Here is a 26,026-nt window from a genome sequence, read left to right as displayed (position 1 = left end):
GGGGGCAGTTGGGGGTGAGCAGGCTAGCAGGGAGGGCAATTGGGGGTGAGCAGGCTGGCATGTGGGGACAGTTGGGGGTGAGCAGGTTGGCAGGTGTGGGCAATCAGGCTTGCAGAGGGAGAAAATGGGGGTGATCAGACTGGAAGGGGGGGGGCAGTTGGGGGCGATAAGGCTGGCAGGCAGAGTGGTTAGGGGTGATCAGACAGGCAGGCAGGTGAGTGGTTAGAGCCAGTAGTCCTGGATTGTGAGAGGGATGTCCGACTGCCGGGTTAGGCATGATCCTTATGGGGTCCTATAGGGACATGCCCTAAGAGGTCCCAGATTGCAGAATGTGCAGGCTGGGCTGAGGGACACCCTCCACCACCACCCCATGCATGAATTTTGTGCACTGGGCCACTAGTGATGAAGATAATATTGCCACATTGGAAGTAGAGCCTTCTTGGCTAGGGATGCTAAAAGTGATCATGGAGGAGGTCACCCTGCTGACCTGCCCTCCTACAGGTTGTGTTAGTATTCTACTATGAAGAATATATATCCAGAAATTACATTGCCAGTATAAAGAATACTATATTGTTTGTATCAAGAATCAATGTATATATACAGATCATGTATCAGAAATGTACACCTGAATCTTATATAACCTTATTAACCAATATCATCCCAATATATTTAATAAAAAATGAATCAGAGTAGTGATTTTGCAAAAGCACTTCAAACCAGTCTGGAAAAGTATAGAGGTAGATGTCGTATTCTTTTTTCACTCCTTTACATTCATGACATTTTTTTTTGTATTAAATTGTTTCATTTTAGTGAAGTGCTGCTGAATCTTAGATTGAATTTGCTGTCTTATTGTTGTGATTTTTAAAAGATATATAAGTATTTCAGGTAATATACTGAAGTATAGTGGGAATGTAGATATTATAGTTTAGGGCCGTGGTCGGCAAACTGCGGCTTACGAGCCACATGCTGCTCTTTGGCTCCTTAAATGTGGCTCTTCCACAAAATACCACACTCCGGGCGAAAAAGTGGCTTTAGAAGAAGTTTAAGTTTAAAAAATTTGTCTCTCAAAAGAAATTTCAATCGTTGTACTGTTGATATTTGGCTCTGTTGACTAATAAGTTTGCCGACCAATGGGAGAGCATAGCACTTACTGGCTCACCTTCATAAACTGGTACTGAAATAATACATAATCAGATGAAATGAAGAAAACTGCTATTTAAAAGAGAAAGGGTTCAATGAAAACTTTTACCGGGTAAGATTATATTTTGTAAAAGTATGATCTGATCATGAGCAGCTTTCTAAATTTCCATTCAAATTCATATTAAATAGCTACTTCCCTAGTATTTAGTGATATGAATTTCATCTAGTATGCATTGTTGCAGACACCACATATAGTGCAACCGTAACATAGATATGCAGATACTTTCCTGTTCATTATCAAGTATTGAGAGTAAATGATACCCACTCTTATAGCATTTATAAATAAAAATAGGAAAAACAAACCACAATCTGAGGAAGAACTAAATGTGCTATTATAAGCATCAAATCAAATTATATAATTTATTTAGTAAACATTTATTGAGTGACATTTTATTTTCAACAATAATAGAAGTTTTGTTGAAAACTACTAGTACACACAGAATATTTCTTAGCCTATTTTTGAAGCCTGCATACTAATAAATGTTTATTATATGAATCTGAATTTTACAATAAAAAGACATATTGTTTTAACTATGTAAATTGATATAGGTGTGTACTATATATGAAGGTAATTGATGGAAAGCAGAGTGTTACTTGCACTTTGTATCTTCTAGAATGAGGTGAACGTAGGTTAGGGCTTCCCCTTTGTTCTCCCACCACAGCATTCACACAGACGGGTGTTAGAGTTAATGAGCATCACTGCTAATTTGTCTGCCTCTCCACTAGTCTATAAACTCAAGAATGTAGGGTCTGGGGTTCTCTCTCTCTCTCTCTCTCTCTCTCGTGTTTAAATAAATCTGTGTAGTTCCATATACTGTTTATCCAATACATATTTATTAAAAGAATGAATACATATGTGATAAAAATGAGCCAAATTTTAACAGCTGAATAAGCATAAACCAAGTAAAGAAGGTAAATTATAGGACAGTCTTTGGAGGATGAAGACTATGAAGGCAGATGTATGTGACAGAGAATGGTACTGTGAATGTGCACGCTAAACTGGAAGAAGGTATCTGCAGCTAAATAACTCAGTCAGCGATACCTGCTCTATGTTTCTGTCTATTGTGAAGAATAATACTAATGAATTTGGAACCTTTATTAAAGTCTTTTGTACATGAAAATGGTCTGCTAAAACTATCAATGTAAAATACAAAATGTAAAATGTAAAATTGTATAATTTTACATTTTTACTGATAGCTCTTAAATATGGTAAAAGACACCCTATTACTCTCACTACTTTTTTTTATACACATGTATATAAACAGAGAAACTATATTGGCTAGGCAGAGTTATTTCTGGATGCTAAGTGGGCCCATGGCATTTTTGGTGTTCCATTATATTCTGAGCTACCATTCTACTTAAAAATCTGTATAATTCAATGAAAAATAGGTTTCCCAGTATATAAGTCTATTTCTAATAAAAATAATGGTGATATTGTTTATATAACATACTAGAGGCCCAGTGCACAAAATTTGTGCACAGGGGCAGGGAGGGAGAGAAGGGGCTCAGCCCAGCCTACACCCTTTCCAATCTGTGAACCCCCAACTTCCCTCCTCTGCTAGCCTGGTCACCCCTAACTGCCTTCCCCTGCAGGCTTGATCGCCCATTTAGGCCCGATCTAAATCCCTAAACGGGCAGTCCTCTCACAAACCAGGATTTCTGGCTCCAAACTGCTCACCTGCCTGCCTTCCTGATTGCCCTTCACCACTCTACCTGCCAGCCTAATCATCCTCTAACCACTCCCCTGTCAGCTTGATTGATGCTTAACTGCTCCCCTGCCAGCCTGTTTGCTTCTAACTGCCCTCCCCTGCAGGCCTGATCACCCCTAACTGCCCTCCCCTGCAGGCCTGGGTCCCCCCACAACTGTCCTTCCCTGTACGCCTAGTCCCCCCAACTTCCCTCCTCTGCTAGCCTGGTCACCCCTAACTGCCTTTCCCTGTAGGCTTGATCACCCACAACTACCCTCCCTTGCAGTCCTGGTCCCCCTCATATTGTGGTGGCCATCTTATGTCCACATGGGGGCAGGATCTTTGACCACATGGGGGCAGCCATCTTGTGGGTTGAAGTGTTGGTCAATCTGCATGTTACTCTTTTATTAGATAGGATAGAGGCCTGGTGCACGGGTGGGGTTTGCAGGCTGGCCATGCCCACCTGCGACTCAAGTGGAGGCCCTGGTATCTGGGATATATTTATCTTCTACAATTGAAACTTTGTAGTCTTGAGCAAAGCCAAGCCTCCTACTTGCTCCATGACAGAAGCCATTTCTGTTGGAATTTATTTATTTTCTATAATAGAAACTTTGTAGCCTTAAGCAGAGGCCAGGGCCAGCTAGGGTGTATGGAAAGCTTGGTTTCCTCCTAGCCTCCTGCTCTCTCTAGCTCTTTGGCTGCCATCATTTCTGTAGGGATTTGTGTATATTCTATCATTGAAACTTTGTAACCCATAGTGGAGGGCTCTGCCAGCCAGGGTGTGCAGAAAGCTTGTCTTCCTCAGTTGCCAGGGAAACACAAGCTTCCCTCGTGCTCTCTGTGGCAGCAGCCATCTGTGTTGTTGTTATTTGCATAATTGCTCCTGATTGGCTGGTGGGCATGGCTGGTGGGTGTAGCGGAGTGATGGTTAATTTATATAATACTCTTTTATTAGATAGGATATCTATATTACTTATGTAAATAAGTATCTGAAAATTAGATACCATCATTATTTTTAAATTTTCTGATGAAGTTTTATAACATATACTAAGGAAAAAACTGTCAATATAAAATAAATGAAAGCTAAATTACATTAACTCAGTATTTAAATGTATCATATAAATACAAATAGCAGAGAAATAGAGACCATATTTGAAGACACTAGTCTTTTAATAGAGATAATTTTCTAATAAAAAAAAAAGCTATATGTTATTTTTGGAAAAAATACAAAGAACAGAAGCATTATTTTTAAAAATATAACACAAATTAATTGATGGCAGTCACAGCTTATGGCAAGTCACCTCTCCTATGTTATTGGCAATTCACTTTAAAAAATATATATTTTTATTGACTTCAGAGAGGAAAAGGGAGGGTGAGAAATAGAAACATCAATGATGAGAGAGAATTATTGATCAGTTGTCTCCTGCACACCCAATACTGGGGATCGAGACCACAACCTGGGCATGTGCCCTTGACCAGAATTGAACTTGAGACCCCTCAGTCCATAAGCATTATCCATCGACTGAGCCAAACTAGGTAGGGCGGCAATTCACTTTTAATAGTAGATAAAAGGTTTGCAGAAAACAAATGCTAAGAAAAATTTAGTAATTTTTAAATTACTAAAGCTTATAGCAAACTTTAAATTCTAATAAATACAATAAGCATTATAAATAAACTGTGGATTCCTGCACTTGTGGGGTCCCTGAGGTTGGCCTGCTGGGATCGGACTGAAACTAGCTCTATGACATCCTCCTAGAGATCCCAGATTGTGAGAGGGCAGTTCTCGGGTGACAAACCCTGGAATTGGGCTCCCTCCTCTCTGAATCTGAGTGCATTAACCAAGAGCTGCAGCTGCCAAGTCACTGCAACTCAGCTGCTCCTGCATTAAGCATCTGCCCCCGGTGGTCAGTGAACATCATAGCTACTGATCAGAATGTCTGCCCCCTAGTGGTCATTGCATGTTATAGCTACCAGCCAGTTGGCTGGTTGGCCGGTCAACCAGTAGCTTAGGCTTTTATATAGATGAACTTACAAAGTTATATTAAATAAAAATTTCCACATAAAAGCCTTGCAACATGAGCATCAATATATACTTTTATATGAATTAAAAATACACTATTTAAAAAGAACATGGATGCAAAGAATGATTAAATGGTACTTTGGGATTTTGCATTCATAAGTTTTAGCCATAAATTAGTGTTAATACTTTATTTTACTGAACACTTTTGTGAAATTAAAAAACAAACACAGTTCACTAAGTTAACAAAAAATGAAGTATTTCTAAAGAAATATCTGTCAGGTTCTGGCATTTCTAGTAACTTATTTATCAGTTCTTCTATTTTTAATTTTTTAGAATACTTGAAATTTAGTAAATAACTTTGTGCTGTAAATTAATAAGAATCTTTCCTTTTTCAGCAGTAGTGTATAGATTTTTTTAACTAATTATGCTCATAAGGATTTATAGTGATGATGAATATTAAATATTTCAAATCTATGACACTAATCTACTCCAACAATAATTGTGAAGCACAGTAAATGAGATCTGAGAAATACTGGATATGTTTCTTCACTTAAAAAAAAAAAACTTTTTAATTAAACCATCCAATTTAATGTTTTTATATGGCACTTTAGTTTTGAAGGCAAAGTGATCTAGAGACAGCTGACAAAGAAATTATAACTGCAATTCCTTGGTGAAAATGTTAATGACAGCAAAATATTGTTTAATTAGATGACTGCAGCATCTGGATTAACACTCTTTAAGAGTGATGCTCCCGTGCTTGTCTGCTTCTTCACACTTTACAGACATTTTGTCATCTCTAGGTCATTAGGAAAGAATTTTTAATGATTTTTGTAGAAGCAAGCAGTTCAAGTTACATCTAATTAGATGACAATAATAAGCCCAACTCATGCAGTAGCTAAATATATACATAATTAACCAGGGAGGGCTTGTACATCACAGAGTAAAAAAGTGTAAAATGCTAAACAAGATAAAAAGGTAGGGGTTGGAAAGCTATGCTGAATTCATTAGCTGATCATATAAAAATAATTCAAAAACCTTAAAAAATTATCTCAAACTTAATGGGATCATTTACATGAGGGTATATTAGCAACCATTATGCTATTTTTTTTAATGCAAGAATGTCAGATTTTAACATAAGGTCCATAGTATTGGTTAATAAAGTATAAAATGAGGCATAGACTGTACCTTTCAGAACACAATGAACGGAACTAAGGTCAAATCCAGGAATTTGAGGTTGGAACCACATTTTTAGTCATACTCTAGGCATCATTAAAATTCACTTATAGAATTTCCCAAAATTTAATGTTCATTGAAAATTAAAAAAACAAAAACAAAAACAAAACACACATGTGGTACAAAATAGTGAAATAAATTACACTACGTTCCTAAGTAAGACTTGTATGCAGTTTTAAAAACCATGCCTTCAAAGAATACTCAATAAAATAGAAAAAGTAGAATCTGAACTTATCTGTGTAGCAGGTTCTAAATGATATGCCACACACAGAAAATGAAAAAAGAGAAAAACCACCAAAATGTTACCTTTGATACTTATGGATGATTTAATTTTTTAATTATACTTTTTCTTATTTCCATTTTTCTACAATGAGTATTTATTAAATTTATAAATATAACAAAATAAAGACCATAAAAACATTTATGAGCTTTTAGATATCTTTTTAAAAATTTATGGTTTCTGAATATTTGACAAAATTTTACTATGTAAAGTATCTTTACAAAATTTATATGCATACAGTAAAAAATGTGTGTATTTATATGCAATTATGTATATATACACATATCACAGGAGGATAAAAATACCTAATAATGCATTAATACTCAGACACTATTGTCATATACTTTATTGACTATCTGATTTTTAAAAGAATCCTTAAAGAAGAAAAGCAAAATTGGCCAGTTATGACAAACCTCAAAAAATGGAGAGCAAGAAATGGGTCATAAAATGTACTTTGTATTTTATGTAAAGACATAGAGGCCCAGTGCATGAAATTTGTGCACTGGACAGGGCGGAGGGCGGTCCCTTAGCCTGGCCAGTGTCCTCTCACAGTCCGGGACGCCTCACTCCTTACTGCCTGCCTGCTCGCTGCTCCTTAGTGCTGCCATGGAGGAAGGAGAGGCTTGCCAGCTGTGGCTAAGTGGCACTCCCCCTGTGGAAGTGCACAGACCACCAGGGGGAAGCTTCTGCATTAGTGTTTGTCCCCTGGTGGTCAATGAGCATCATAGCAACCAGTCATTCTGGTCATTCTGCTGTAATGGTCACTCACTTAGGCTTTTATTAATAGATAATAGTTTAGAGAAAGAAGATATATCCAAGAATATAAGTCAGTAAATAAAACCTTTTAATAGAAAATGTGAATTTCAGTCACATTGATCTATACTTTTGAAAACATTGAAGTCAGAAAAGATGGTTTCACCTTCTCAATCAGTTTCAATTCTGTAACTCTTCTTTTTAACCAGGAAATTTAAAGAATACACCCTCCAGCAATTTTAGTGAATTCACATAATAGATTATAAAACTATGCAAATACTTATGAAGTATAAATATTAAATCAGTTCAATTTAATGGATATTTACTGAGCAAAAAATTTTTTAGTGACCTCATGATCTCATTGGAAAGATAAGATCTTATATAATAAAAGCCTAGGCAGTGTCATGCCCTCGCATGATGTCATCACAAGATGGCCACCCTCATATCATCACAAGATGGCCACAAGTTAGCTGTCACAAGATGGTTGTCACAAGATGGCCAGCAGGGTAGGGCAGTTGTGGGCAAACAGGTCAGCAAGAGGAGGGTAGTTGGATGCGACCAGGCTGGCAGGGGAGGGTAGTTGGAAGTGACCAAGCCAGCAGGGAGGCAAGTGGTTAGGAACCAGCAGTCCAGATTATGAGAGGGATGTCCAACTGCTGATCCCTGTGGAGTCCCAGACTGGAGAGGGTGCAGGCTTGGCCGAGGGACACCCCAGCCCCCGTGTATGAATTTCATGCATCAGGCCTCTAGTCTATATAATAAAAACCTAGTGACCGTTAATAGCAGAATGACTAGGATGACTGGTTGCTATGATGTGCACTCACCACCAGGGGGCAGACACTCAATGCAGGAGTCAGTGCAATCCCACATGGAAAGTGCTGCTCAGCCAGAAACTGGTCTCATGGTTGGCAAGTGCAGTGGCGTTGGTAGGAGCCTCTCCCTCAGCCACAGTAGTGCTAAGGAGTAGCTAGCAGGCTGGCTAAGGAGCAAGGCATCCCGGACTGCGAGAGGGCACAAGCTAAGCTGAGGGACCCCCATCCCCAGTGAATGAATTTTGTGCACCAGGCCTCTAGTATAGACAAAAAATGCTAAGGCCACACTACCGTAAGTGCCAAAATGTGTGATATAAGACACTAGTATAGAACATGTGAGTGCTACTGCAGATTAGTATAATTAATAGATATGTTTTTTAAAGAATATAGATATAGTACAGAGGTTCTAAAAATGTAGTCCCTCAATCAATGGCATAGCATCTCCTGGAGCCTTGTTAGAAATGCAAGTTTTTGAGCCCCACCTCAAAGCTACTGAATCAGGAGCTCTGAGGATAAGGCTCAATGATAGATAGACCTCTGGGTGATTGTAAGGCCACCAGTGTTTTGGATGCTGGGTTGGTGGCTATGTTGCTAGTGTTGTGGCCAGTGCTACTCAGCCAAGTCCCTCTCCAGAAGTCACCACCATCAGAAGAGAGCCCTCTAACCTATAGTCTCATATCTCTACCTAATCACTGCTGAGTGGAGTAATGAAGGCCTAACCACCTTGCTTTATGGCAAGACAACTCTGAAGCTATATCCCAGTTCCTGGCTCCCTGTGGGATCTGCTGAGGCCTTTGTAGCAGCCACCTTGGGGTTCAATTTCTTTTTTTACCGAGTCCTACTTTCTTCACTTCCCCATAATGTCAACCCCAAAGATACCCTCCAATAAATTTCCTGCATGCAAATCTTTGTTTTAGAGTCTGTTTCTCGGGATCTGGGACCTCCTAAAAACAGTACCAGGTTTTACATGAGAGATGATAATTGTGGCCCACTTCTAGTATAGAAGTCAAAACAATAAATGAACTTTAAAAGGCTCGACTTTTTTTCCTCAAGAGCTTCATTTGATGAAATTATTTAAAAACATTTAGGTTTTTTTTTTAAGGTAGTTAATAGATTAAAGCTAATGACTAGAAGTGAAATTAAATTGTGCCATGAATGTCCTTACACAGTCTAGTACAGTAGTTAAGTAAAGTTCTAGAGTCAAACTACCTAAAGCAGGTAGACTCCTGACGTCATCACTTTTCAGCTCTGACTTAGACAAGTTAGTTAACTTCTCTGTACCTTACTACCTCATTTGTGAAATGGAGATAAAAACAGAACTTAACTCTTGGGTTATTGTTGGGACTAAATGAGTTAATACACATAAAGCACTTAGAGTAATAAATATTTAGAACTCTGAAAATTGCTCAATGAGTATTAATAATTATTTACAAATTTTCTTTCTTTTTAAAATACATTTTTATTGATTTCAGAGAAGAAAGAAGAGGGAGAGAGAAATATATAAGAAACATCAATGGTGAGAGAGAATCATTGATTAGCTGCCTCCTGCATACTCCACACTGGGGATCCAGCCCACAATCTGGACCTTTACCCTGATTGGGAACAGAACAAGTGACCTCTTAGTTCCTGGGTCAATGCTCAACCACACTGGCCAGGCTGGGCTATTTACTATTTTTCAGAATGTTGATATTAATATTAAAAATGTTTCAAAAAGAAATAATGAAACAAAACAAAGAAACAATAAAAATGTTTATTTTTTTCTGAATTTTTATATTAGGAATAACTAAAGATATTTTTTTAAAAGACTATGATAAAATATAAAACAAACATTTCTGGCTATGGATTACTTAGAAGATTTATCAATATAAATACTAACATACTTTCAAGAAATGATAAATCTTGTTTCAATCAATTGACTTAAATTAGTGTACCCTGAACAATAACTGTATTCTTAAAACTCTATTATATAGATTATTTAGTGGAACCCTTATTAGTAAAAGTGATGTTACAATTAAACATCTTTATTCTAGCCTTTATTCTAGGATCCTCAGAGAATTCTGAAAAGTGTTCCAATATGAAGAGATGAATGAATAACAGTATTCTCCACAATTCAGTAAAACAGGCAATTCTATTTACTTCCCTAATAAGTACTCAATCTTGGCTTTAGTGAAGCTTCTCTATGAAACCATTATCCAAATCTTCAATGCTGGTGCTCAGTACAAACTGGCATTCCCACTTAAAACTTCAGGATGATGGCAAGGGAAGAATTATAATTATAACCAGGAATAGTACCTCAAGATGTTTATATTCATAACCTTTTCCAATTGTCATTCTACTTCTGTATAAAGGTTATTTTGTCAGGATAATCATTTGTGCATGAAAAAAATCATCTGAGTTAATTGAAAGCCTATATTTTCTAAGAAGCTCCCCTGGACTAGACAAACTCATCCTATTTTCTAAATTTTTATTTTAGGTAATGGAACTTAATTTCATACTTTCTTATATATTCTAAATGTATTTAAATGCAAATACTGTTATGACAATTAGATCTTAAATGGCTAGAATGATGGTGCTAAAATATTATATATCAGAAACAACTAGAAGACTAGTTAAAATGCAGATCTCTAAGCCCATTTCCAAACCACTTCTAATTCAGTAGGTTTGAGAAGGAGTCTGATACTGGTACTACAGGACAGGGGACAATGATAACCGTTCACCCGGAGCATATTAGAGTGACTCCTACTTTTGTAGAATGAAATCATACTTCTCTCTGCCATTTATTCTTCATTCCACATTTTTCTTTTTCTTGGAATGCCCTCTGCTTACTTTCTAGTGGATTCTTACTCATATTTCAATTTCCAATTTAAGTGTCTCCTAAGAGAAGCTTTCCCTGATCTCTTGGTTGTAAGTAGTGCCTCTAAATCTGTGACTCCAAATGGCTTTGTATACTCTCCAATTATAATAATTATCACTTTTTATTGGAATCACTAGTATACATGTATTTTTCACTAACTATACCATGATTTCTTCAAAGGCAGAAACTATACTTTTCTCTCCTTTGTAGTGTCAGTGCTAAATAGAGTGTGTGTTCAGTAATACTTAATAAAAGGATGAACAAATTGACTTCATGTCTAGAGTCCTGTCATACTCTCCTAAGAGCTGTCCCTAACTTTAAGCTATCTCATTCCTAATTCATGACATACATAGATACCAGTTTGACCTAAAGGTCCATACTGCATCCCCTTCAATTCCAAAGCCTGAAAGTCTAAGATCAAGGTCATTAAAATCTGGTTCTTATTAATAGTTCCAACTAGTAGCCCAGTGCACAGATTCACACACACTGAAAGGAAATTAATTATAAGATATATTTTAATATCACTTTTCACCCTTTTTCTATAATAGAAGTGTCAACCAAATTCACGAATGACAATGCTAGATCAAAACACATGCGTGCAATTTGTGCCAGTGAGAGGTTTATGTATATCGTGCACACGAGAGTCAACGTTTATTTTTAAATTGCCAGTGTGCATCATATGTAGTGGCCATCCAGTTGGTCAGTTGGATGGTCAGACGGATCTATGGTCAGTCACTTAGCCTTTTATATATATGGACCAGAGGGGCTCAGTGCATGAAAATTCACGCACTGGAGGGGAGGGGGTTCCTCAGCCTGGCCTTCCCCTCTCACAGTCCGGGAGCCCTTAGTGGTGGGAGGCAACCTGGCAATCAGGGAAAGGTGACACCCCCATCATACCTCTGCTGCTGCCACTGTCAGTAGCACAAGCCTCAGCTGGCCCTGATCACTTGAGCCTTGGGCAGTCCTGGGCAACTAGGCAGCTAGCTGCCATCCAAGGCTTGCCTGCACCTCAGGCATCAGCTGGGCATCAGCCATCTGAAGCTTGCATGTGCCTCGGGTCGGCCCTGGGTGGCTGGGCAGCCTACATCCAAGGCTTCCTGTGCCCTGGGCCAGCCCTGGTGGCTGGGAGGCTGAGGGGACTGGCAGACTCCAGAGGCAGGTGCACAGAGTGGCCAGACCCACTTGGGAGCAGGCCTGGCCATGCCACGTGCCTGCTGCCCTGGCGGGGCTGAGGGGACTGGGCACTGCCATCTTGTGGCTATGGGAACCACCATCTTTGAAGGTGTGGCAGTCAATTAGCATATTCCCTCCTTATTGGCTATGGGTGCCACCATATTTGTGATGGTATGATGGTCAATTATCATATTCCCTCTTTATTAGAGAAAACTAGAGGCCAGGTGCATAAATTTGTGCATAGGTGGGGTCTGGCCAGCACACCCTAATGGAGGCCTATTGGGGGTGGGGCAGGCTGGGGGAGGGGTAGCAGGTGGTTAGCCAGCCAGCCCCGCCCCTGATCTGGGAAATGGTGGCCAATCGGGGGGCCAGGCCAGCCATGGGTGGGGGGGCGGTGTCTAATCGGAACCCAGATCAGGCTGGTTGGCTGTCACAGTGCATTTGATAGCCACTGGTTGTTCTAGTCATTCTTCCATTCTGGTCATTGGGCTTTTATATATATATAGATATATCATGAAGATATCAGAAGACGTATACAATGGACATGTGTATATAAAATATACAATAAAATTTAATATATTTAATAAAATAATCCCTTTGGCTCTACCACTAGTATCTTATTAGTAAATGCACTAATATTACAATATTTATTAAATGATTAAAATGCAAAACATTTCAAACTTCTTTATCCCTTTTTATTGATAAATTGAGTACTTTTGCCTATCTACCTAATACATATCTATCATTCATATTTAATATATACCTTTAGTATTTATATTCACATATATATGATAGATTTATAAAGAATAATATTACACAGTAATCCTTTTAAGCAATAATTCAGAGAATATAGCTCTATATGCATGGTTCTGAGCATGCATTTATAACAGAACAATAATAATGTAGTTATTTAAATTCATCTGATTGCAAAAAGTTTGGTAGGGCCTGATTTACAAAAGTAAACTATAATTCAACCTGAATAAGGGCTTTTGAGGTTTAACTTTAGGAAAAAAGAAAGAGGTACTTAAATCTCATAGAGATATTTAACCATTGACAACCACTGATTTAGCAGGAAAAAAAAGGAACCACTTCCCTCTTTTAATTTATAAGCATGGTACTACCAAGGTTGATGGCAGTTACTCATCATTTAGAAATGTAATCTGATTTTATATTTTTATTTGAAGATTTTAAGTAAAATAAAATAATGCTGTGACCCAATCATGCCATATCCAGGTGACATCTGTACTAGGAAGAATCCTGTTGTTATTCTCCTGTCTAGCTGCTATTGCTGAGAATGACAAAACAGTGAAATTGCATTTTCCCATTATTATTTCCAGTCACTCTCTGGCAATGGTTTGTTAACTCTAATAAACCTCAGACAAAGCTGTCAGCAGAGAAAATAGCAGAGGACAGCAGGGAAAAGCCTCTTCAACAATAAATGCATCTAAAAACTTGGTACTGGCTTGTATAATTTCTGATAACATTTCATGTGAGTGCTACAATATTTAGTCTAATAATGCTGCCTTTGAATTCCAAAGAGGAAAATGTATTCCATAAAGTCACATTACCCATGATTTTGATAAATAAAATAGATTATGAGATTAAAGAATGAGATGTCTTACCTGCTATCGTATTAAGAAACATCAAATACTCAAAGTTTGAAATTTCCCGTCTTTGCCATCGCTGAGTCATGTTGGAAGATTTATAAAGCTGTCGAGGAGTAGCCAGTGATATCCTCCTAGCAATTAAGTCAACCATAAAAAACATAAGCTCTTTTAACTCATTACTTTAAAATTTCAATATCAACTAATACATTTAAAATGTTTTAGAATAAATAATGTTTTAAATAATTTATCCTTCTTAGATAAAATTTTAAAATATTACAATTATAGATTTTAGCAATATTAAGAATTCTATTATAGAGTAGATATGTAATTACTCAGGATAAACAATATTAAAGTACCTATTTGAATAATATGGCTGAAATGGGTATTTTACAAATTAACAATACTAAAAATCTGAACCTACATTAAAAAATAAGTCAAAATATCTTGTAAACAACATAGAAAATCTACTCCATGCCAAGAAGCTAGGTAGTCTGGTATTATCTAATAGGTATTTGACTTAAACCTTCTATTTTAATGGCTCCACACACAGTGTGTCCACATAAATAGTCTATACCCATACAACTCATATTGCTCTGATGATATACAAAACAAACAAATGGGGACTTGTATGAATTCAGAAGATATACAAGAACTAGAGGCCCAGTGCACAAACTTCGTGCACAGGTAGGGTCACCGTCACTGCTGCCACCTCTGGCTGGGGCCTCCCTTCCTTCCCCCAAATGAACTCCCAGTCGAGAAGACAATTTGCATACTATACTTTTATTATATAGGATGGCCTGAGGGAGCAAATCGGGATAATTTGTGTAAATTATCAGACTCTCAAGGTTCAATCTATTTATCTAAAAAATAATAAAAAATGGCTGTATTTATAAAAATATGATAAGACTAGTGAGTTTCTAAAATGAGCACCACTTAAGGCAGAAGTTCCCAAATTTTTTCAATTAATGCTGCCTTTAGTGTTTCAGGAATTATTTTCATGGTGCCCCTGGACCAAGAGAAACACCTAACAGTTGTTTATTAAGTACCTAGGTTTAAATAGCTTAATAAATATTTAAGTGTTAACGACTTCATAGATGTTTGAAAATATACTACATATTGAAAAAAAATAATGTTTTTATTTATTTTATTTTTTTAATAACCACAGTTGCTAAAGATGTGCACTGGTTGGACTTTCAGAGCTTCTTAATCCTGGAAATCCTATCTGATGCCACCATCTGCATTTCTTTTTCCACATTAAATTTTCATGCAGTACTTGTTTTTTGGTTGTGTTTTGTTTTTTACAAAGTTAAGATGTCAAAAATACAGTACATACTACCTAATATTGAAACTTAAAACTAACTCCAGCTAAGACTTTGTGTGGTAGCTTCACAGATATTGTTGTTTCCCTAAAAAAATACAAAATGCCCTGCAAGCGCTCATATGAATTCAATGTGACATCCAGGGCTTCCAGGAACTATGGACTTAAGAATATTTTTGTCATTCATATATTATTATCTAATATTTATGTCCAAATGGAATCTCAATAGACATTGTCTTTTAGGAGCTAAATATAAGTTAGCTAAGGAAAAGGAAGAAAGGAAGGATGTTGGATGGTATGGAACACGTTATCTCAAGTTCAAATCTGAATTAAGAATTTTAAGAATAATTATGTGTATCTCCATGTTTAAAACATCGACTTGATAAAATTGTAGCAGTCTGGTCTCATATGATTTCTAGCTATACATACATACCTATAATAACAAAAGCATAACATGCAGAATGACCATCCGGATGACCTTCCAGACAACCATGCTATAACACACACTGGCACCACGCCAGCCAATGTGGGTGCGATGCGATTGGCCGGAGGGCCCTGCCATTGCCCCATGATTACCCCACTGAGGGAGGCCCAGACCAGCCAAGTGATCACACCCCATGCCAGTCACCCACAAAGGGAGGTGACCAGTGGCGGGGGAGGAGGAGCAGCACCACATAAATGACAAGTAGTGGCGGCAGCGGGGGCGGGACCAGCTGCCAACAGCTGGAGGAAGGAAAGCCCTGCTAGGCCCTAATCACCAGCCAGGCCTAGAGACCCTACCCAAGGGGCCCAGGATTGTGAGAGGGCACAGGCCAGCCTGAGGGACACCCCACACTTGTGCAAGGATTTTATGCACCAGACCCTACTTTGAGATAATAGACCCTATTAACTTTCAAAGAACCTCCCATCTAATGACTCCAATCATTGCAATGGTACATGGTATACATATTTCATACTTTAATTCTATAATGCTGTGCATTTTCAGTCTATAATAATGAAAGCATAATATGCTAGTTAGACTGGATGTCCTTCCAGATGGCCTTCCGGAAAAAGCCATAGCGGTGGGGGCCAAGACAGAGGCAGCTGCTGTGGTGGGTGGGGGTCGAAGCAGAGGCAGCAGAGGCCCCTAGCTGCCACTGCAGCTGCCTTTGCTTTGGCCCCCGTGGCAGCAGGGGCCGAGCTCCTTGCAAGAATTTCATGCATCGGGCCTCTAGTTAATTTATAATATGCTTTCCACAGAGCTATCTAAAAGACTTCCACATTTTTATCCATACTGGCACCAACATGCAAAATTTTCCCAGGACCCCTCCCACCCACACAACTATTTTATGTTACAAAATTTCCTCCTGATTCATAGCAACATGCTAAAATATTTTCTGAATTATCAAATAATTAGTAAACTATACTTAGTCCAATTTTTACCATGCTGCTATTATAACCATACTAGAGGCCCAGTGCATGAAAATTCACATAATAATTTGCATATTATGCTTTTATTATTATAGGTATGGATGTATAGCTAAGAAATTCATGCACTGGGAGGGGGGGTCCCTCAGCCTGACCTCCATCCTCTCACAATCCGGGACCCTTTAGGGGATGTCCATTTGCCAGCGTGAGCCCACTCTGCTGGGGAACAGATCTAAGCTGGCAGTCAGACATCCCTCTGGCATCCTTGGAGCCATCAGGGGATGTCCAACTAATGGCTTAGGTCCACTCCCTGTTAGTCGGATATCCTTAGATCTGTCACAGAGGCAGGAAAGGCTCCTGCCACCACTGTTGTGCTGGCCAGCCATGAGCTGAGAATTATAACAAATGATGACCATTTAAAATAATTGACCCTATGACTATAGCCAGGCGTATCCTTAGTAAGTAAATAATATAATTAAATCCAAAATTAATTACTTGTAATGACTATCTGAATAGAAAATACATTAATAAAGCAATGATAATCAGTATAGAGTACAGAAAATGGGCAAGTGTTTTTTAATCATTATGCAGAAGTGAAGGCATTTTTCTTATGAACAATGTGGGTCACTTTGATAGAGAACACAGAATAGAAATTATAAGAGAGTGAGCTATTATCTTGGGCAAAATAAGTTATTTAAATAAAAAATTTCCTATTTGAAATACTGAATAAGAATCCCATTGTTTTTATTTATTTTTAAAAAATGTATCTTTATTGTTGCAAGTATTATAGATGTCCCCTTTTAATTTTTGCTATTGACCTCCTCCATCCCCCACCACCTACCCTCCCAGGCCTTCACTACTATTGTCTTGTGTCCAAGAGCTATGCATATCATAATAATGAAAGGCCAAGAGTCGTCACAACCAAAACAACCAAATGACTGATTGCCATGAGGTGGCATTGACCACCTCAGTCCACATCCCGGTGGGTGGCAGCGGCAGCCAGAGCAAAGCAGCCTGGGTCCCAGGTGCTTGGCAGTGGCCAGAGTAAAGCAGCCCAGGTCCAGGGTGCCAGAGGGAAGCCAGTACCAGCAGCTGAGGGAAGGAAGGCCTATTCTTGCATGAATCTTCATGCATCGGACTTCTAGTATGCATATAAATTCCCAGGTTAATCTCTCCCTTGACCTTCCCTCGAGATTCATGAGTCTGTTTCATGCTTCTATGTCTCTGGATCTATTTGTTCATCAATTTATTTTGTTCATTAGATTCCAAATATGAGTGAGATCATGTGATACTTATCTTTCTCTAACTGGCTTATTTCACTTAGCATAATACACTCCAGGTCCCTCCATGTGTCTCAAAGGGTAAGAGATCCTTCTTTTTTTAAGCCGCATAGTATTTCATGTACCACAGCTTTTTTATCCACTCATCCACTGATAGGCGCTTGGGCTATTTGCAGATCTTAGCTATTGTAAATTGCACTGCTATGAACATAGGGGTGCATATTTTCTTTCTGATTGATGTTTTGGGTTTCTTAGGATACACTCCTGGAAGTGGGATCATTGGGTCAAATGGGAATTCCATTTTTAATTTTTTGAGAAAACTCCATACTGTTTTCCATAATAGTTGTACCAGTCTGCATTCCCACCAGCAGTGTACTAGGGTTCCCTTTTCTCCACATCCCTGCTAACAGTTGTCATTTGCTGATTTGTTGATGATAGCCATCCTGGCAGATGTGAGGTGATACCTCATTGTCATTTTAATTTGCATCTTTCTGAAGATCAGTGACTTTGAGCATTTTTTCATATGTCTCTTGGCCTTCCATATGTCAACTTTGGAAAAGTGTCTCTTTAGGTCCATTTTTTAATTGGATTGTTTTTCTTCCTTTTGTTAAATTGTATAAGTTCCTTATATATTTTGGAAATTAAATCATTATCAGATGTATCATTGCCATATATATTTTCTATGCTGTGGGCTCCCTTTTCATTTTGATTGTGTAGATTAGGGGTGTCGAACTCAATCAGAGAAGGGGCCAAAATCTAAAATCCAGCCTAAATCGCGGGCCGAATGGTTTACTGAACAGTCATAAACTGACAATGTCATAAACTGACAGTGGAGTGCAGTGATGACAGCACGGTGCGGGCCACATTGCAAGGCCTGGCGGGCTGGATTTGGCCCGCGGGCCTTGTGTTTGACACATGTGGTGTAGATGCTTTTTATTTTGATATTGTTTATTTTCTCCTTTGTTTCCCTTGCCCTAGGAGATGTATTGTCAAACATATTCCTATGAGAGATGCCTGAGAATTTGCTGCCTACGTTTCTTCCAAGATTTTTATGGTTTCATGATTTACATTTAAGTCTTTTATCCATTTTGAGTTTGTTCCTGTGAATGGTGTAAGTTGGGGGTCTAGTTTCTTTTTTCTTTTTTCTTTTTTTTTATGTACCTATCCAATTTTTCCAACAACATTTATGGGAGAGACTATTTTTACTCTATTGTATGATCTTTGCTCCTCTGTTGAATATTAATTATCTATAAAGGAAAGAATAATAAAGAAAAGAAAAACTACAAGAAGAAAACAAAACAAACAAAAAACAGGGGGAGGAATATGAAGAGATATGAAAAAAAGATACAAAGAATAAAGAGTAAGGGAATAGGAAAGAAAAGACCATTTAAAATAAAAGAAGAAGAAAGAAATTGAAAGGGAAAATAGAAGAGAAAGTAGATAGACCCAAAATAAGAAGAGAAAAAATAATTATTTTTTTTGTATGTACCTGTCCAATTTTACCAATACCACTTTTGGGAGAGACTATTTTTTCTATTGTATGCTCTTGCCTCCTTTGGTTCTCTGTTCTGTTCCATTGATCTATATGCCTATTCTTATGACAGTACCAAGTTTTTGTTTCCTGGAAGTTTTTTTTTATTATTATTATTATTATTATTATTATTACTGTTTCAGTTTCATCAGTAGGTATTGGCCTATCCAGGTTTTCTGATTCTTCCTGAGAGTTCTGGAAAATTGTATTTTTCTAGGAATTTGTCAATTTCATACAGGTTGTCTAGCTTAGTGTCTAGCTTATATATACTATATAGTTGTCTATAGTATATTTTGTGATATCTTGTATTTCTGTAGGACCAGTTGTTACTTAACCTCTTTTGTTTCTGATTTTGTATATTTGGATTCTCCCTCTTTGTTTCTTGATGAGTTTGGTTAAAGGTTCATCAATCATATTTACCTTTTCAATGAACAAGCTCTTTTGCATTGATCTTTTGCATTGTTTTTTAGTCTATGTCATTTATTTCCACTTTGATCTTCATTATTTCATTCCTTCTATGTACCTTGGGCTTTTCTTGTTGCTCTCTTTCTAATTCTCTAAGGTGTAGGTTTAGATTATCACAAGTTTTTCTTATTTGTTTTCTTTGTTTGTTTTTGTTTTTGCAGTAGGCCTGTAATGCTATGAACTTCCCTCTCAGGAAGTCCCATAGATTTTTGGTTGTTGCTTGTTCATTTTCACTTGTTTCCAGGAAGTTTTTTATTTCTTCTTTGATGTCTTTGGTAACCTAATCATTGTTTAATAACATGCTATTTAGCCTCAAGGTGTTTGAATGTTTATGAGTGTTTTTATTGTAGTTGATTTTTAATTTCATACCATTGTGATTCAAGAAGATGTTTGATAATGATTTCAATCTTCTTTAACTTGTGGAGACTTAGTTTATATCCTAACATGTAGTCTATTTTTAAAATATCCCAGCTTCAGTTCAGAATAATGTATATTCTGTACCTTTTGGATGAAATATTCTATAAATGTCAATTAATTCCATCTGATCAAGTGTGTCATTTAGGCTTTCTGTTTTCTTATTATTTTTTCTCTTTTGTCTAGAATCTCTGTCCAGTGATATCACTGGGGAATTAAAATCCCTTACTATGATTGTATTGCTGTCAACCTCTCCCTTTAAGTCCTCCAGAATTTATTTTATATTTTTTGTTACTCCTGTACTGGGTACATATTTGTTTTACAGAGTGATATCCTCTTGTTGTATTGATTCCCTTTAGTATTATGAAGTGGCTCTCATTATCTCTTGTTATGGCCTTAATTTTGAACTCTATATTGTAAGATGAGTATTGCTATCCCAACTTTTTCTTTTCATTTCCATTTATTTTCAAAATTCTTTTCAATCCCTTCACATTCATTCTGTGTGACTCTTTTGTTTGCGTTGAGTTTCTTGTAAATAGCATATATATATGGGTCATGTTTTCTTATCTATTCAGCTATCCCATGTCTTTTTATTATAGCATTTAGACCATTTATATTTAAGGTTACTATTGATAAATACTTATTTGTTGTAATTTTTTTTGTTTATACCTGTGTTCCTATCTATATATCTCTTCTTAAATAATAGATCCTTTAGCATTTCTGCAGTAATAATAACCTCGTTTAGCCTTGTTTGTTTGCAAATCTCTCTATTCCACCTTTTATTTTGAATGATAGTCATGCTGGGTAGAGCAATCTTGGATTTAGTCCATTGCTTCTCATTGCTTTGTATACTTCATGCTACTCCCTTCTTGCTTGAAGCGTTTCTAATGAGAAATCAGCTAACAATCTAACTGAAGATCCCTTGTAGGTAAGTTTCTTTCTCTCTCTTGCAGCCTTTAAGATTCCTTCTTTGTCTTTATTGTTTGGTATTTTAATTATGATGTGCCTTGGTGCGGGTCTTTTGGAGTTCATCTTGATTGGAACTCTCTGTATTTCCTTAATTTATGTGACTTTTTCCTTTATCGGGTTAGGGAAATTTACTGCCATTATTTCTTCAAACAGGTTTTCTATTCCTTGCTACCCTATTCCTGTTACCCCTATGATGTGAATATTGTTAAATTTTATGTTGTCCCAATGCTCCCTAGACTCTCCTGCTTTCTAATTTTTCCCAATTTCTGCTCTGAATGGGTGTGTGTGAGTGTGTGTATGTGTGTGTGAGAGTGTGTGTGTGACTGTGTGTGTGTGAGAGGGGCGGTGTGTGGGGGGGGGCAGTGTGTGTGTGTGTGTGAGTGTGTGTGTGAGTGTATGTGTGTGTGAGTGTGTGTGTGAGGGGCGGTGTGTGTGTGTGTGTGTGTGTGAATGTGTGTGGGTGTGTGAGTGTGTGTGTTCTGTCTGCAATTCTGGGCTTCCCTGGAGGTACTTGGGTGCTAACCACTGTCAGAAACTGTCTTCCTTTGGCTTTTTTTCCCTTTAAAATGAACCATTTATTAAATAATTCTTAACAGTTATGTAACTTACATGTATGTTTCTGTCAGAGTATTTCACATGGAAATCTTTAAACTCTTATAGGCAAGCAAAATCATACCACACAATATATAAGTGGGAAGAGGTATTGCTAAATATTCAAATAAAGCAAGTATTTAAAAACAATAAAACAACAATTAAAGAAATTCAAGCATTCCTTTAAGAGAATTCAATACTACAAGCTAAATGTACTTTCTGAGGGTATTCATATAATCAAGTCAGTGTTTCTTCTTTTGAAAAATCAAGAAATTGAATAAGGCTCATTAATAGATACAGCTGTCCTCAAGATTCCAATCTCAATTGCTTTCTTTAAATTAACAGCCACAAAGTGCACAATTAAGATGTATCAAAAAAGTGAATCTGCTACTCTAACAACAGCTGTCCATGCTTAATACTTAGTGGTTTATTTGACCAAATTGTGTCTTTTCAGGGAAAAATAAAAAAGAGAAGCCATTGTAAAACACTTTTTACAGTGTGTTGTTTTTTTTTTTGTATTTCTAATATATTTATATATTTCTAATATATTTCTAATATTTTTTCTTAGAAATTAAAAATTGTGGAAGAAAAGTGTTATTTATCTTAAGGGGAAAAAAGCAAAACACTGGAATGATCAAATATTTCCAAAGAACAAGCACCACAAAGGACATTTGCATTCAGCTTTGTAATATTTATCAATGCATTTTCCTTATTCCCAACCAATCTATCATCCAATTCTGAATCATCTTCTGAATCACTATATTTCACAACAATACAGTGGGTCAGGATGCTGACAACATCATTTTCAATGCGTTCATGTTTAGCTTCTTGTTCATGCTGCTCTTCTACTTTTCGTAGCTGAATACCTTTGTGTATTGCTTCCAGAAGTACACTCCTGGCATCACTGATTACAGGTAGGGTTGTATGCTTTGGCTCAGAAGCAGGTACAACTTGTGATGGGAGAGATGGAGGCATTAAGGGAACAGGGGGACCTGGAGCAATACATGGAGTTGGATGTAGCCCAGAGGGAGGATGAGCAAGAGCTACAATTGTGACAGGTCAAATGCCAGGTGGAGGCAAGGAAGGCGGTGGTGGGGGTGGTGGCAGCCCCTGGACTTCACCTTGTGGGAGTGAATGAACTGGTACAGCCTCACATACAGGGGCAGCGCTAGCTACCGGTGGAGTGGAGAGGGCTGTACTAGAGGAGGTGCAATTGGAGGAGGAGCTGGGTGAAGAACTCCAGGGGCAATCTGAAAAGGAGCTGGAGGTTGTGGTACTGCTGGAGCTTGCAAGGTAGTGGTTGGAGGTGGAGGTGGGGTGGTACTGGTTGGGAAGAAGTTGAAGTCATGGAAGCTCTTAATAAAGAAGTTGACAAGGCAGATGGAAGAGGTGGTGGAGGAGGGGGTGGGGTTTCACAAACACAGGTGTCCTGCCTGTAGCTGGTGACTGAGGGCGATTTTCTATCAAACCTGTAGCAGAACTGATCCAGGTGGGTATGGGTTTTGCATCTCCTGTTCCATGCATTGGTGGAGGTGAAGGTGGTTCATGTGGTTCACGTGGTCTTACTAGGCCCTTTCCTCAGCTCTAGTTAGAAGTTCACTCATCTAATTAAATGGCAAGGCAGAAAGTGAGTAAGAGCCATCCATATGATCCATGTATGTTTGAGGTCTTGTTTCAAAATGAGAGGCTGGGCCATTAGCAACTTTAATATGCTTATGCAAAAGATTAGCATCATCTTTGGCCAACTCTGGACCTTGGGCCAACCTCTGCCATTCTGTCTATCTGTCTGTCATGAGATGCTGTTGGCACTTTTTCTGGCTCATGAAGACAATCTAGATTTTTCTGCTTTCGCTTCCTTTTTTCCTTACTCTTATCCTCTGTATCTTGAAACATTTTTTCTTTCCATAAATCAAAGAAATATGAAGGATTGGTATAAAAGTTCAAACCTTCTTTACCATCTATAAGGAGTGAGTATATTAAGATGTGAAGGCTGCTCACAAACATCATATGTCTCTTGAAACGGATTAGGCAAAGTCTTGCGATTGAAAAGCTGCTGATGTTGAATTGTAGAACTTCAGAAAGCCTTTATCATTGTTATATCTTGCAAAGACAATTCTTCTTTAGGGTCAAGATGTGTAACACTAACAGATAAACAGTCCAGGTTCTTATAAGTTACCTCTGAAGGAAAAACTATGTGCTTCATTGAATAATTCTCCAAATATATATTCAGCATTTTTACTTAGGCTACTTAATTGTCTAATTATATTTGCCAAGGAAATATTGGTTACACACTCTAGTTCATTCTTAATGCCTCTAGTCAGTGCTGTGTGGCACAAGTGTCTAGGATCCATATTTCTTTTCACTAATGGCATACTGTGCTCAACTTCTGTGCCACTTCACCTTAAAGCAGCTGCCTCTGCAAAGCCTATGTGTATTGCATTTTATCTCTAGAGGGTTATGGCAACAAGCTCAAACAAGAAAAGGGAGAGATCTTGGGGCTCTTGCCTTAGCCCTTCTGCATGCTCTGTCTGCAGCCGCTGGTCCTCCTCTGCTCCCAGCTCTAAAGCCTCCAGAAGAGTTAGGCTTCCAGTGGAATCTGCTCTGGCAGCAGGTGGAATCCGCCCCGGGCAGCGGCCAACACACCAGGCCATGGAGAACACCGCCAGCAGCGCCCACGGTCGTGCTGGACGCGTGAGCGAACACCACCAAGCTCCGCTGCCGCTGTCGCCACCCGCCCTCTCCCCACGCGCCCCCTTCTTTGGCTTTCAGTAAGTTGTTTGAAGCCCCAGTGTATCTACAGTTTGTGTCTGTCTTTACAGGACTTGACTGTGTGCAGGAGGGGCCAAGCTTCCCTCTAAAGCAGTTTTGTTGTAGCTTGGGGCACAGGGCTGAGTCAGTAAGCTTCCCAAGGTTCCCTGGGCTCTGCCTCCAAGAACCTTTGCTTGCCAGGCAGCTGTCAATCTTAATCACTCACAAGTCTGTTTGTGAAAGGGCTTTAAGTAGAATCAGGAGTCTAGACCCCTGCTTCTCCCATGAGGAGGAGGTGATGTTCGGATTTCAGGCAAAGTAAGTGGTGGGTATGTTTCCCTATCCCAGCGGTACTCTCTGAGTGGTCCAGAATATCACTCTGCCCTCGGCTGGACAGAGATCCTGTATGCAGTCCAGTAGGATCAGCTGAAATCCTGGAATTTCTATCATCTCTCCTGTGTGGTAGAGTCACCACTCAGCTTCCCAGGATAGTTCTAGGATAGAGCCTCCCTGGGGCTGTTCAAACCTATAGGCTTGGCCTCTGCAGCTATTTTCATTTTGCAAAGGTCAAGATGCAGAGTGTGGCCAGCAGGGCTCCTGAAAGTAGTTGGCTGTATCATCTAGGACAGGGTTTCTTCCTTTTCCTGAGCTGGGGCTTCTGGGAGTGGCTAGATCCTCTCAGGAAAAATGGTTGTTTCGGTTTGATGGTGTATGACCTACCCAATGCAGGTCTCCTGACTGCTGCTTTTCCACCTCTTCTCCCCTCCCCCCTCCCTGCAATGCTTCCTACCCCAGCCTTTTCTTAGGCATCTCAAGTATGCATGACCCTACCTGCACCAAAGCCTTGGGTGAGTAGCTGCAAGTGAAAACTCCTGTGCTCTGGATTTAAAAAACAAACAAAAAACACACAACCCAAAACAGAACTGAAGCTTCTCCTCAACTGGCTCCAGACTCCACGGAGGCCAGCAGCCCTGCTGCCTTTCACATCTGGATGTTACATGGGCTGCTGACCTCAGTTCTGGTGTTTTGGCCTCCATCTCCTAAGGGAAAGCCCCTCCCCATAGGGATCTCTCCTCACTCTTGGCTGACCAGCCTGCTGCCCATGGCAGGCCCTCTCAGGACTTTGCCCTTCCTACTTGTCTCCAGGTATTTTCTGGCCTTCCTTGATATAATAATTCCAGGTGTATGTTCCCCAGTTTAGTTTTATCTCTAGTCTGGGTGCAAGAAAGGTCTGCCTATTTGGCCACCATATTCTCTCCTCTCAAATACTCTTGTTTTTAAAATGTGGTTGTTTTAAAAATTAAGGACAGAGAGCTCTCTTCTGCCATATGAAAACAGAATTTTAAGATAGAATGGTTGTATAAGTAACAGCAGAACCAAAACTACTGAATATCTATTTTTTCCCAGTTTTTCTATCAAGAATAATGATTTCCCAGAAGACTGAATGTTGTTTAAAAGGAAATAATACTCATAATAGGTAACAAAGATAGTAGAAGAGCTCTGGTTATTTCAAATTAATTCAGGTACAGACAAGTTGAAGACTATTGAAGGAAATCACACATATGTCATTGAGAAACCCATATTGGTAATCTTTGAAGAATCATGGTCATTGGGAAAGATGCCAAGAGGCAGATTATTTTTAAAAGGATATAGAACTCCTTGTGAGTTCTTAATGTCAATTCC

The 26,026-nt window shown here is 38.5% G+C and overlaps 1 protein-coding gene and 1 pseudogene across 5 annotated transcripts in view; both read right to left on the bottom strand.

Moving 5' to 3' along the window:
• The window catches only part of NBEA (neurobeachin), a 796,980-nt gene that overhangs the window by 122,720 nt on the left and 648,234 nt on the right, over positions 1 to 26,026 (bottom strand). For all 4 annotated transcript variants that reach the window (XM_084879290.1, XM_084879291.1, XM_084879292.1 and 1 more), the window contains one exon: positions 13,636 to 13,751. In XM_084879290.1, the coding sequence (XP_084735416.1) occupies positions 13,636 to 13,751 (116 nt within the window). The remainder of the gene's footprint in view (positions 1 to 13,635; positions 13,752 to 26,026) is intronic.
• On the bottom strand, positions 22,291 to 23,967 carry LOC311618606 (actin-binding protein WASF1-like; annotated as a pseudogene). The gene has a single exon. The product of its transcript is annotated as an actin-binding protein WASF1-like (transcript).

The sequence above is a fragment of the Pipistrellus hanaki genome (assembly GCF_964339955.1).
Source record: "Pipistrellus hanaki genome assembly, chromosome: 3".
NCBI lineage: Eukaryota > Metazoa > Chordata > Mammalia > Chiroptera > Vespertilionidae > Pipistrellus > Pipistrellus hanaki.
Note: the sequence above shows the minus strand (reverse complement) of the source record. Positions and strands in the feature narration are given on the sequence as shown.